The 12,518-nt window shown below is 30.7% G+C and overlaps 1 protein-coding gene across 1 annotated transcript; it reads left to right on the forward strand.

Moving 5' to 3' along the window:
• Nucleotides 1–291: 291 nt before the first annotated feature.
• Nucleotides 292–1,475, forward strand: BDR25DRAFT_344342 (Metallo-dependent phosphatase; the record flags this gene model as incomplete). The annotated part of the gene is made up of 3 exons (XM_033693929.1): nt 292–1,292; nt 1,429–1,438; nt 1,468–1,475. Exons 1-3 carry the CDS (start codon nt 348–350, stop codon nt 1,473–1,475), a joined length of 963 nt encoding a protein of 320 aa, XP_033545192.1. The 5' UTR covers nt 292–347.
• Nucleotides 1,476–12,518: the final 11,043 nt, after the last annotated feature.

Here is a 12,518-nt window from a genome sequence, read left to right on the forward strand (position 1 = left end):
CGTGATCGCTTCGTCGCCTCTTTCGGTTTGAACACGTCTACTTTGGACGTGACACCTTAAATATAGAAATGAGACGTATAATTATAAATGCGGTGGTGCCTATTTATTAACTTGTGATTTTACATACTACTAAAATATTCTGAGGTTTACAGAAACTGCTGCCTGCAAGATTCTCGAGTTCAGCTGTCAAGCGTGGCTAAAATTACGACAGAGCAGTAAGCACGTCACGAGAAGGCTAGGCTCCCAACATCTAGCCGCGTCACTCTTTATTTCGACACAAATCATAAGAAGACCTCATCCACCTTCGGCGGGACCCACAGCCCACGCTACGAGCTCACTGGTGCAGTATGATGACAACACCTGCCGCTGCGAATTCATCCAAGGGCAGGAATATATTCTTCCCTCCTCCACCGACTACCTGGGAACGTTTTATTGGACTTCCAAGCGCTTTCATCGCCAAATATATCTACAGCATTGCCCAGTCTCGGGTCGCGCCGACGTCACCTTCATTAATTCATCCTCCGATCAGAATCGTCTGCATATCGGACACTCACAACACGACGTTGACTGATGTCCCTCCCGGAGATATCCTGCTGCACGCCGGGGATATGACGAATTCCGGCTCATTTGAAGAATTGCAAGCGCAGATCACATGGCTCAACTCCCTTCCGCACACGCATAAGATCGCGATTGGAGGAAACCACGACGTACTCCTCGATGAAGAATTCGTGAAACGAGTACCTGCCCGTGTATTCGACAGCCATGGCGCCACGGCCAAGAATCTGGACTGGGGCTCTGTCGTCTACCTCAACGACACATCTGTTACTCTCGACATTCATGGTCGAGAAATCAATGTGTTTGGATGTCCGCTTACGCCTAAACTCGGAAACTGGGGATTTCAGTACCTCCGCAAGAGCGATGTATGGACGGGAAGGGTCCCGGAAGGAACTGATATCTTGCTCACACATGGACCACCTAAGGGTCACCTGGACTTGTCCTGGTGGGGCTGCGGATTCTTGAATAGGGAGCTGGAGAGGGTGCAGCCTCAGCTGTGTGTCTTTGGGCATATTCATAAAGGAAGGGGGAAAGAACAGGTGTGTTGGGACCTTACACAGCAGTTGTATGATAGGGTCGTGACGGGGGAGACGGGATGGCTGGGTGTTCTGAGGTTGGCGGTTGAAGTGGCTAAGGTAACAGTGTGGGGGAAGGGATTTGGTGGGAGGGAACAAAAGGGAACCCTGATTAATGCAGCCATGGCTCGGGGAGGGCGGAGGGAGCGGTGGCGGGAGAAGGTAATCGAGATTTGAGATATAGAAATGCATTCAAGTTAGGTACGCTACTAGCAATGGTCCTCAAGCACGTAGACACAAGATAGCTTTAAAGAAATAATATAGAAATCTTTTTACTATAGAAGGTATATTTACTTAGCTACTCTCTAGTATGTTGTTACTACTAAGTATTAACTAGATAAGTAGTAATAGCTTTCTTACATAAGGCTGTTATCTATTATTTAGTACTTAATGTTTAAAGGTAGGTTCTAGTTAGCTTGTTATACAATATAGCGAAAATTAAAATTTAACTTACTACATATTAACTACTAATACACAAATCTAATAAAGCGTAAATTAATATAGTAAGAATAGAAAAAAAATTATATTTTATATAAGCTATATCTTACAAGTATATAGCATTTTAGTATCTATTTATTAGAACTAGTGTAATATAGTAGATAATAAAAGTAGACTTTAATAATTTTAAGCTTACTTTATTAAGCTAGCTATTAGAATTAAGTTTTTAAAACTTATAGAAATTAGTAAGTAAGTTACACTAGTAATTATAAGATATAAGTTAACATAGCTGGAAATAGTTATAAAAATATTAAAATATATAAAGCATTAGAGTTTAGTATTAAAGAAATGTTTAAAAGTTTAAATATAAAAATTTTCTTTCTTTCTTTTTTAAAAAAATAATAGACTATTTTACTACTTTCTATAATTTTTTTTATAAAATCTACTTCTTTTTCCTTTTATTTATTATAAATATTAGTTAAAGGTTAATATATTTAAATAATTTATATTTTCTTTCTATTTACTATGAAAAATATAGTAGTTGTTGAATGAACTTCCTTGTACAGTCAGGCTCGGGGTGAGCGAGCCTTGCGTATGATTCTGTAATCAGGTGGGTGGGGGAGATTATGTATTAGAATCTCTCCTGCCAAGGTCCACACAGGCACTATACAACCACCACGTGATTAGGTCACGTGATGTCTATTGTACAGTTGTGCAGATTAGAGTAGTGCGTGTACTGTGTATATATATATAAATTATTTACACTATATAAAAGTAATAAAAGAGAAAATACTTTAGTTAGTTATATAACTACTATATATTTTTATGTTTGCAGTTACGGAGCTCTCTATACGCTAGCCATCAACAATCCTTTAGCCTACTGCTGCCTAGGGTTACGATTTCTACTCACTGGTCACGTGCTAGTAAGGATGCGAGGTTCTGTACGCGGGCCGAAGGGGAATAACCGGGCGCGGTAAAGAGGAAGGGGCAGTTAATTAGGTGTACAGTCCAAGAGCTAGCCCTTGGGGGACTAGAGGATGTTAGCCTATCGTGGTTTGCTCTAGGCTACTATATAGAGAGCAGAGGGAAATAATCTTAAGAGATAATAATTAGAGGTATATATAGTATAAAATATACAATAATTAGCTATAGCATGTTGTTTTAGCCTATTCTAAAAATAAGTGTTTTTATTAAAGTTTTTTTTATTTTTTACTTTACCTTTAGTGTTTAATAAGTCTTTTTTATTATAGTCTTCTTTAATACCTAATATAAGGTCTTTATTATTATCTTTTTTTAGTTCTTTGCCTATAGCTTTTTTAGAATCCAGCTGTTTTAGCCCTTGTTTTTTTTTAGAGCAGTTTCTAGCTAAGCCTAAAAAATCTTAAGAACATGTAATAGCTATAACTATTAATTCCTTCTTATAATCTTATTAATTTAAAAGGTTGCGCATGTTTATTACATACATTACATTCTTTTTTTAAAAAGGCTGTTGTAACTTCTTAATATAGTTAGATCTTCTTAAGAGTCTATCTGCTAAGTTTAACTTTTCTAGATAGTGTGTAATAATAAAATTATATTTTATTATTCTTTTATAAGCTTACACCTGCTAGTAGTTTAAAGTTTTAGTTTTTATAAACTAGTAAAGATTATTATAGTTTATAAAAAGTTTAAATAGTAGACTTTAAAAGTAATGCTACTAATATACTAAACTTTTATTAATAGTAAGCAACTTTTTATTATAAGTGTTAAATAGGCTCTAACAGCTAGCTGCTTATAGTATAAGCACTTAAGTAGCAAGAGTAAGAGTGGTGTACAGTGTGCACAGCGTATAAGGTAGGTAAGGTAAGGGCAACATGTTTCTAGTTTTATTACTCTTGTATTTTCTTTATATAAAGGAAAAGGGGGATATTTAAATGTTTGCGCACAGAGGTTTACACACAAGCATTATATAACATAGATATGTAATCCTGCTTATGCGCAATTACTTATATCTAGGCTACAACACTGCTGCTGTGTACAGACACTAGCAACTTTTTATTTTTATCTAAAAAGTTGCTTTTTATATAAGCTACTTCTTTTTTATCTGTGTAGGTCTATTTAGTTACATTTTGCCTATACTTTACCTTATTTATTAGAACTTGCCTTAGTAATGCTATATATTAAGATAAGCTAGTTACACTATGTAAATAGCTTTATAAATAGTGTAAAGTATTTTAGGCTATTATTATCTAGCTTTTATACACTTACTTTATAAGTAATTTAGTAGTGTATAAGCTGTTTTATGTAGAGTTTTATGCTAAAATAGTGTAGGATCTTTGCGTAGGCAGGTGCATAAGGAGGTGTATATAATAAGGTCTTTTTTTTTCTTTACCTTTTTTTCTTTATCCTTTACTTTTTAAGCCTTACTGTCTGTACGCAGCAGCAGCGTCGCGGCCTGGATACAAACGATCGCGCACGAGCAGGATCACGTATCTATGTCACATGATGCTTGTGCGCGAACCTCTGTGCACAAACATCTAGATATCCCCCTTTTTCCTCTGTATAGAAGAAAGACAAGAGCAATAGAACTAGAAACATGTTACTCTTACTTTACTTACTTTGTACACTGTGCACACTGTACACTACTCTTACTCTTACTACTTAAGTGCTTATACTATAAGCAGCTAGCTGTTAGAGCCTATTTAACACTAATTAGTAGTTAATTTAATTAACTATAAATTAGTAAAAGTAATAATAAAGTACTTACGCTTTATAAAGTACTTTGTTTTGTTACTTATCTCTTAGAAAGAGTAACAGTAAAGCACTTACACTTTATAAAGTACTTTATTTAGTTACTTATTTTTTAAGATAGCAGATTAATCTTTTGCATTATATAGTAAGCTCTGCTACTGTATAAAGTAAGAAAGAGATAGTGTAAGACGCACACTAAAGCTACTAAAGCTGCATAACCTAGTAGCTAGATAATAGCACATTAATCTTTTACATTATATAGCAAGCTCTGCTACTGTACAAAGTAAAGAGGAGATAGTGTAAGGCGCACACTAAAGCTATTAAAGCTGTATAACCTAGCAGCTAGACAACAGCAGTACCTGCGTAATCTACTAGAAAAGCAATTAACTATACTATTATAATAAAATTCTATTAGCAACTAACAACTCTATGTAATAATAAAAAGAATAAAGAATAATTCCTATTATATAAATAACTTATAAAGGACATAAGAATATTAGAGGCAACACTACAGAATAAGACTAGCCTAGAGTACTAGAATAACAAGATTAACATGTTAAAAGCTCTAATAAGCTTATAGACTTAATTATATATAAGTTATATAATTACTAATCTACATATAATAACTTAGAAGGGCGCTACTTTTTTAAGTATGTATATAAAGAATTTTAAAAAATAGACACTATAAGACTTCTTAGCACTTAGCTGCATGTTTAAAAAAAAGCTTATATAAGTGCTAAAGGACAAGGGAATTACACTATAGCTAGGCACTAAAGGTACTTAAGCCTAGAAGCTGTATAATATAGCATAAGAGAAAGTAATTATACTAGAAAGGCTTTATACGTAACCTTTATTACTATATAAGGCTCTGCATAGAAGCAGACTAAACATAATGCTGCTATTAACACTAAACATACTAGCATTACCTACTTCTACACCTTAGCTAGCACTACACTAATTACTATACAAACAATACATGCCACTTTACCTAACGCCTGCTCTACACCCTTAATTGTACACACCACCGCCTGCAGTAGTGTATGCACTACTAATACCACCTGCACAATCTATACTACATTACAACCTGTATAAACTTCTACCCTAGAGGGAAACTACTAAAAAAAAACTTTTAGCAGACAAGATTATATAATTCTAAAAAGTATAAAAAAAAATAATAACTATATAAGTTAACTATATAACATCCTTATAAATAAAATAAAAATCTTTATTAATTTATGTTAACAGCTAGATATCTAAGAAACTTAGTATATAAACATTTTTCTAGACATTCTAGAAGGTTAGGTAAATATGCACTATATGCACAACATAGGCTCTAGAAATAACTAGAAGCATTTATATAACACCTTAAGCATTATAATAAAAGATTTTGCGCAAAAAAAAAAAAAAAAACTGTAAAAAGTAAAGTTCTATATAAAGAGTAAAACTATTCTAGTAAAGAAGCAGCCTATTAAGTTTAATAGTAGAAGAATTAAACTTACACATAACATAGTAGTTTTTACTTAGAAGAGATAAGTAAGCTACTTTTATATAATTAACTTAAAAGATAAAGATGCTGCACAATAATATGTTAAGTAACATGTAAGAGAGGTATATATTATATCTATGTGTTAACTAGAGGCAGCATTTAACCTTTTTATTACTACACAAACTATAGACCTTTTGCATAATAACATTAACACACTTAACACATAAATCTAATAGTAGATAGACAACAGTAAGTGTAGTCTTACCTTTCTACTATTATAGCTTAATAGTGTAAAGCTGTTTATCTTTATAAATAAATTATTTACTAATAATAAAAACTTTAGCTTATAGCTAGAATTTTTAATTATATTAGGTAATAAAAACTATATAAAGTAAAGTAACTACTTTAAAATACTAGGCAACATTATACACTAGAATTCTACTAAGTGTAAAAGAGTAACTAGAAGTGTTCTTACTAGTAAACTATATAGAATAGTTAGAAAGTTTAATAATATAATTACACTTAGTACAACTCTATAGTAAATTATATAAATGCTTAAACTACTACTAATCTTAGTAGTAATTTGTATAAATTTAAGGTCTTTATATAATTACTTTATTAAGCTAGGCACTACTAGTAAAAAGTAACTTATAATTAACATTATATTACTCTATAAATTATATAAGAAAAGGGAAATTACTAAAATAAAGTAGATTAATAGTAAAAATAACTTAGTAAATGTATATATAAAAAAAACACTAAACTAGGCTTTTTAATTATTAGTTCTAACTAACTGCCTCTTTGTTTAGATAGAAGCATCTGTAGACTAGCTAGACCTTGTGCATAAAGATGCTCTAGACTAACTAAACTAATAACACTTTTATATAAGGCTTATCTTTTTTATTTTTTTTATTTATACGCACTTATTTTTTTTATTATAAGATTAGAAAAGAAGGATATATAAAAAAGACAGTCTATTTATTTAGTATATAGGAAAAGAAAAAGCTACTACCTCTTATATATAGTAGTCACAATGCAGACCACAGCTCTGCTATACGCATAAAGCGCAGGCATTAGCCTAGAAGTTAGCTAACATATAACACTTAATAAAAAAAGAGGCACTAGTAGTGCTGCTATAATAATAAGCACATAAAGTTACTAAGACTTAACTGCAACTCTAGACTAAAACTGCATAAAAGTACCTCTTATAACACATAACCTTTGCTGCCTATAGCTGTAGATTAGTGCTAGTAAGTAAGATAACATTAATATTATAAAATAGTAAAGCTACTATATGCTGCTTCTTAGCCTATCTATAATTAGCATTTTATATAAAAAGAAAGTAGAAGAGCTAAAAGATTTATATGTTTATACTAAGATACTAAATAAACTACTAATTAGCAGCAGAACTAGTTAAAAGGGTAACATAGATGTGCCCTAGGCTGCTAGACTGCATAAGGACGTTAAAGACGCCCGCACTAATGGCGCTAGAGGTAGAGAAGGAAGGCTAGAGAGACATCTCTCTCTCTCTCTCTCTCTCTATGTGTGTGTGTGTGTGTGTGTGCAGGCGGGAGTATCTGTCACTATTAGCACTGTACAAAAAGAGAAAAGAGCTAGGGAATAGTACAGTAGGGCTTAGAGAGTAAAGGATAAAGAAAAGAAAGTAAAAAAAAAAAAAAGACCTTATTATATACACCTCTCTACACACCTGCCTACACAAAGATCCTACACTATTCTAGCATAAAACCCTACATAAAACAGTTTATACACTGCTAAATTACTTATAAAGCAAGCGCATAAAGGCTAGATAATAATAGCTTAAAACACTTTACACTATTTATAAAGCTATTTATATAGTGTAACTAGCCTATCTTAATGTACAGCATTACTAAGGTAAGTCCTAATAAATAAAGTAAAGTAAAGGCAGAATGTAATTAAATAGACTTACATAGACAGAAGAGAGGTAATGTGTATAGAAGGTAACTCTTTAGACAAAAAAAAAAGTTGCTAGTGTCTATACACAGCAGCAGCGTTGCAGCCTAGATATAAATAATTGCGCATAAGCAGGATTATGTATCTATGTTATATAATGCTTGTGTGTAAACCTCTGTGTGTAAACATCTAAATATCCCCCTTTTCCTCTGTACAGAGGAAAGATAAGAGTAATAGAACTAGAAACATGTTGCCCTTACTTTACCTACCTTGTACGCTGTGCACACTGTACACCACTCTTACTCTTGCTACTTAAGTGCTTATACTATAAGCAGCTAGCTGTCGGAGCCTATTCAACACTTACTATATAATTTCTTAGCTTTTTTTTCTTTTTGTATAGTGCTAATAGTAATAGATACTCCTACCTGCACCTACACACACACACACACACACACACACACACAGACACAGAGAGATATCTCTCTAGCCTTCCTCCTCTACTACTAGCGCTGTTAGTGCGGGCCTCTTTAACATCCTTATGCAGTCTAGCAGCCTAGGGCGCATCTGCATTACATTTTTAACTAGTTCTGCTGCTAATTAGTAGTTTATTTAGTGTTTTAGCATAAATATATAAATCTTTTTAGCTTTTTTACTTTCTTCTTATATAAAATGCTAATTATTAATAGGCTAAAAAGTAGCATGTAGCAGCTTTATTATTTTATAATATTAATATTATCTTGCCTACTAGCACTAATCTGCAGCTGTAGGCAGCAAAGGTTATGTGTTATAAGAGGTACTTCTATGCAGTTTTAGTCTAAAGTTACAGTTAGGTCCTAGTAATTCTATGTGCTTGTTGTTATAGTAGCACTACTAGTGCTTTTTTTTTTATTAAGTGTTATATGCTAGCTAACTTCTAGGCTAATGCCTACACTTTATGCGTATAGTAGAGCTATAGTCTGCATTGTGACTACTACACGTAAGGGGTGGTGTGTTCTAGAGAGGGGGGGGAAAAGTAGTACCTTTTCTTTTTCTGTATACTAGATAAATAGACTATCTTTTTTACATATTTTTCTTTTCTAATCTTATAATAAGAAAAATAAGTGTGTATAATAAAAAAAAATAAAAGAGATAGGCCTTATATAAAAGTGTTATTAGTCTAGTTAGTCTAGAGCATCTGTATGCACAGAATCTAGCTAGTCTATAGATGCTTCTATCTAGACAGAGAGGCAGTTAGTTAAGACTAATAATTAAAAAGCTTAATTAAGTGTTTTTTTATACATGTATCTACTAAGTTATTTTTACTATTATTTTACTTTATTTTAGTAATTTCTCTTTTCTTATATAATTTACAAAGTAACATAATGTTAATTATAAGTTACTTTTTACTAGTAGTGCTTAGCTTAATAAAGTAGTTATATAAAAACTTTAAATTTATGTAAACTACTACTAAAATTAGTAGTAGTTTAAGCGTTTATATAATTTACTATAGAGTTGTACTAAGAGTAATTATATTATTAAACTTTCTAACTATTTTATATAGTTTACTAGTAAGAACACTTTTAGTTACTCTTTTACACTTAGTAGAATTCTAGTGTATAATGTTGCCTAGTATTTTAAAGTAGTTGCTTTACTTTATATAGTTTTTATTATTAGTAAATAATCTATTTATAAAGATAAATAGCTTTACACTATTAAGCTATAATAGTAAAAAGGTAAGACTACACTTACTATTATCTATCTACTATTAGATTTATGCATTAAGTGTGTTAATATTATTATATAAAAAGTTTATAGTTTATATAGTAATAAATAAGTTAAATACTACCTCTAGTTAACATATAGATGTAATGTATACCCCTCTTATATATAACTTAATATATTATTATGCAGCATCTTTGTCTTTTAAGTTAATTATATAAAAGTAGCTTACTTATCTTTTTTAAGTAAAGACTACTATGTTATATGTAAGTTTAATTTTTTTACTATTAAACTTAATAAGCTGCTTTTCTACTAAAATAGTTTTACTTTTTATATAAAACTTTACTTTTTATATTTTTTTTTCTATAAAATCTTTTATTATAATGCTTAAAGTATTATCTATTTATAAGCTAGTAATACTAAAAGTGTGCTCTCTTTTATTAGTAATTAAAAAGTAGGAGTTATATAAAAAAATACGCATACACAGCTTTTTTTTATAGTAGTTATAGTATATCTTAAACTAATATAGTCCTAATTTAGTAGCTCTATACAAGAGTTATATAACCTAGAGTATTGTATTTAGTAGAAAGCTCTAGCGCATTTCTTTTAGTAGCTTTATGTATAGTGTGTGTATAAGCTTATTTATTAATTAGATGTATACTTATGTAATATTACATAGTTTAAAATGCATTTTATATATAGCTTTTAAGCTTGCTTTTATAGCTAAAAGTAGTCTTTAGCTTATCTTCTAAATAGTTAGTAGCTAAGTAAAGATTTTTCTCTTCTTATCTAAGTAGCTAGTAAATACTAGGCAGGATTTCTTATATAGTTAAGTTGTTTTACCTTTTACTTTTTATATAAGGTAAAAGTTAAAAATCTAACCTTTATACTTTATTAAGTTATATAGCATAACTTTAAAAGTGCTGTTAGTAATTAAAGTGTTTATCTTTATATAGTCTAATTCTGTAAATAGTTTTTTAAGTATAGTAATTACACTATCTATATAGAGCTTAATAAATAAAGCCTAATTATTTTTTTCTTTTAAGTTAGAAATACCTAGTCTAGACTTTATGTAGGTTTTCTTTACCTTTTACTTTTTCTAGTATCTATATTTTCTTTTTACACTAGTGCAGCATTGCTATTTTAAGAGGCTTAGTCTATAGTAAGCTCTAGTTTTGCCTTTATAACATTTTTATAAAGCTGTTTTTTTTTCTTTTTTTTAAAGAATCTTTTTATATAGGAATTAGTTTATCTAAGTTATTTATTATAAGTAAGTTATTTTTTTTTCTTTATAGTACAGTTTAACCTGCGTATATTAGAGGTTTAGTAGGCTATTTTTTTAATAATAATGTTTCTTTTTTTAATACTCTTAATTTTATATAGGCTAGTCTAGCTTTTCTTCTTTTTTTATGCTATAATCTTTAAGCTAAGGGGGAGGTTAAGAACTTTATATGTTATAAAGCTATTATAAGTGTTAATTACATAATTAATATTTACTTTTACATAGTCTTTTTAATGTATCTTTATTACTTTTTATATAGCGCTTACTTATATAATAATGTCTAGTAATAGTAGAAAGTTTAGGTTAATTTTTAAGTATGCTCTAAAAACTAGCAGTGTGGGTACTAAACTGTGCAGGCTAGCTATGTTGTTTAGGGCCTTAACTGCTATCTACAGAATAGCCTTATTATCTGTATAGTTACTTAGCTTAGTCTTTGAGATGTTAAACACTTGTTAAAGAGGTGCATGCGCGCGCTTAACCTTTCTAACTGCCTAATGTGCTTCTACAGGCATCTGCCTACATGTAGCTCTTATAATCTTTACATAAGCTTAAAAATCCTTTAAAGTAAAGTTTATACTAAAGTTATACATAATATAGTCTAAGGGTTCTTAATAGGTGTTAATCTAGCATTTACATAGTGCATCTTAAGTATCTTGTGTAGACATAGATTTTAGAAATGTAGTAGCCTAAAATAATGTGTCTACATTAATAACATGTAAGACATTTTTATTATTAATTTATATAATATTAATAATAACTTTATAGTTAAAGTAGGTGTTATTCTTAATTATAAACTTAAATCTTTATAAGGCCTAGTTATATAATTAGTAGAAGTAGTAAAACTTCTTAATCTCTTCTAACACTACAGCATCTATATTATAGCTAGCGCTAGTTAGCATCTTCTAGAGTCTCTTTATATAAGGGTGTCTAAATTAGTAGTAGAGGCAGTAAAGTTTTAATTTAGTAAAGAAAGACATAAATTCTTTTTTACTAATATTAAAAAAAAGTGTTCTTATTTTTATATAATAAGAATAGTAGTTTTGTCTTTATATATAATAACATTTAAAATGTTATTAAAGTATGCTCTAAGTTAGTTAGCATTTGCTAGTAATAGCAAAAATAGTGTTAGAGTTTTTAGAATGTAGTATGTAACTAGACTAATTTGTAACGATTCTACGAATTGTTCTATATCGGGTCGCTCGGATCCTATCTGAAGGGTCCCTGTATTGGCCCTGACTATGACTTGACCTAGTCCCCTGCAGTTACCCCTATTCCCTTATGTATTTAGTTGCACCTTGCCCCTGTAGCTAGCTTAGTAGTTTTCTGATATCCTATGTATAAGGCCTATAGGTGTTATTAGTATTCCTAGGTCTCTAAGTCCCCACACACTCCTATATGCCTTTAAGTAGATTTATACCGCATTTAGACCTATTGTCTTGCCTGCGCTGTTACATTATATTAGAAAACTTACTTTTGCTAGTAATAGCCTTATAATAATATTACATTAATTATCTATTTAACTATGTCTAAGCCTAAGACATGTTTAATTTAGTTTAGGTTATAATCTTTTACACTATTACATTAAATTATTTAGTTAGTATAGATAGGATTCTAGAGACTTTTTATTAACTAAAGCCTTTAAGTTTAGAACTTCTTATCCCCTATAATTAGAATTACCTTTAGAAAAGTTATAAAGAGTGCGCTAAAGTAGAAACTTAGTGTTTGCAGTTACAGAGCTCTCCATGCGCTAGCCACCAACACTCCTTTGGCGATTGGAGCTGGTTGGTGCTAGTTGACGTTTGAGCGCTACGAGTTTGCTGTA

Source organism: Lindgomyces ingoldianus (assembly GCF_010093535.1).
Source record: "Lindgomyces ingoldianus strain ATCC 200398 unplaced genomic scaffold BDR25scaffold_25, whole genome shotgun sequence".
Taxonomy (NCBI): Eukaryota; Fungi; Ascomycota; class Dothideomycetes; order Pleosporales; family Lindgomycetaceae; genus Lindgomyces; species Lindgomyces ingoldianus.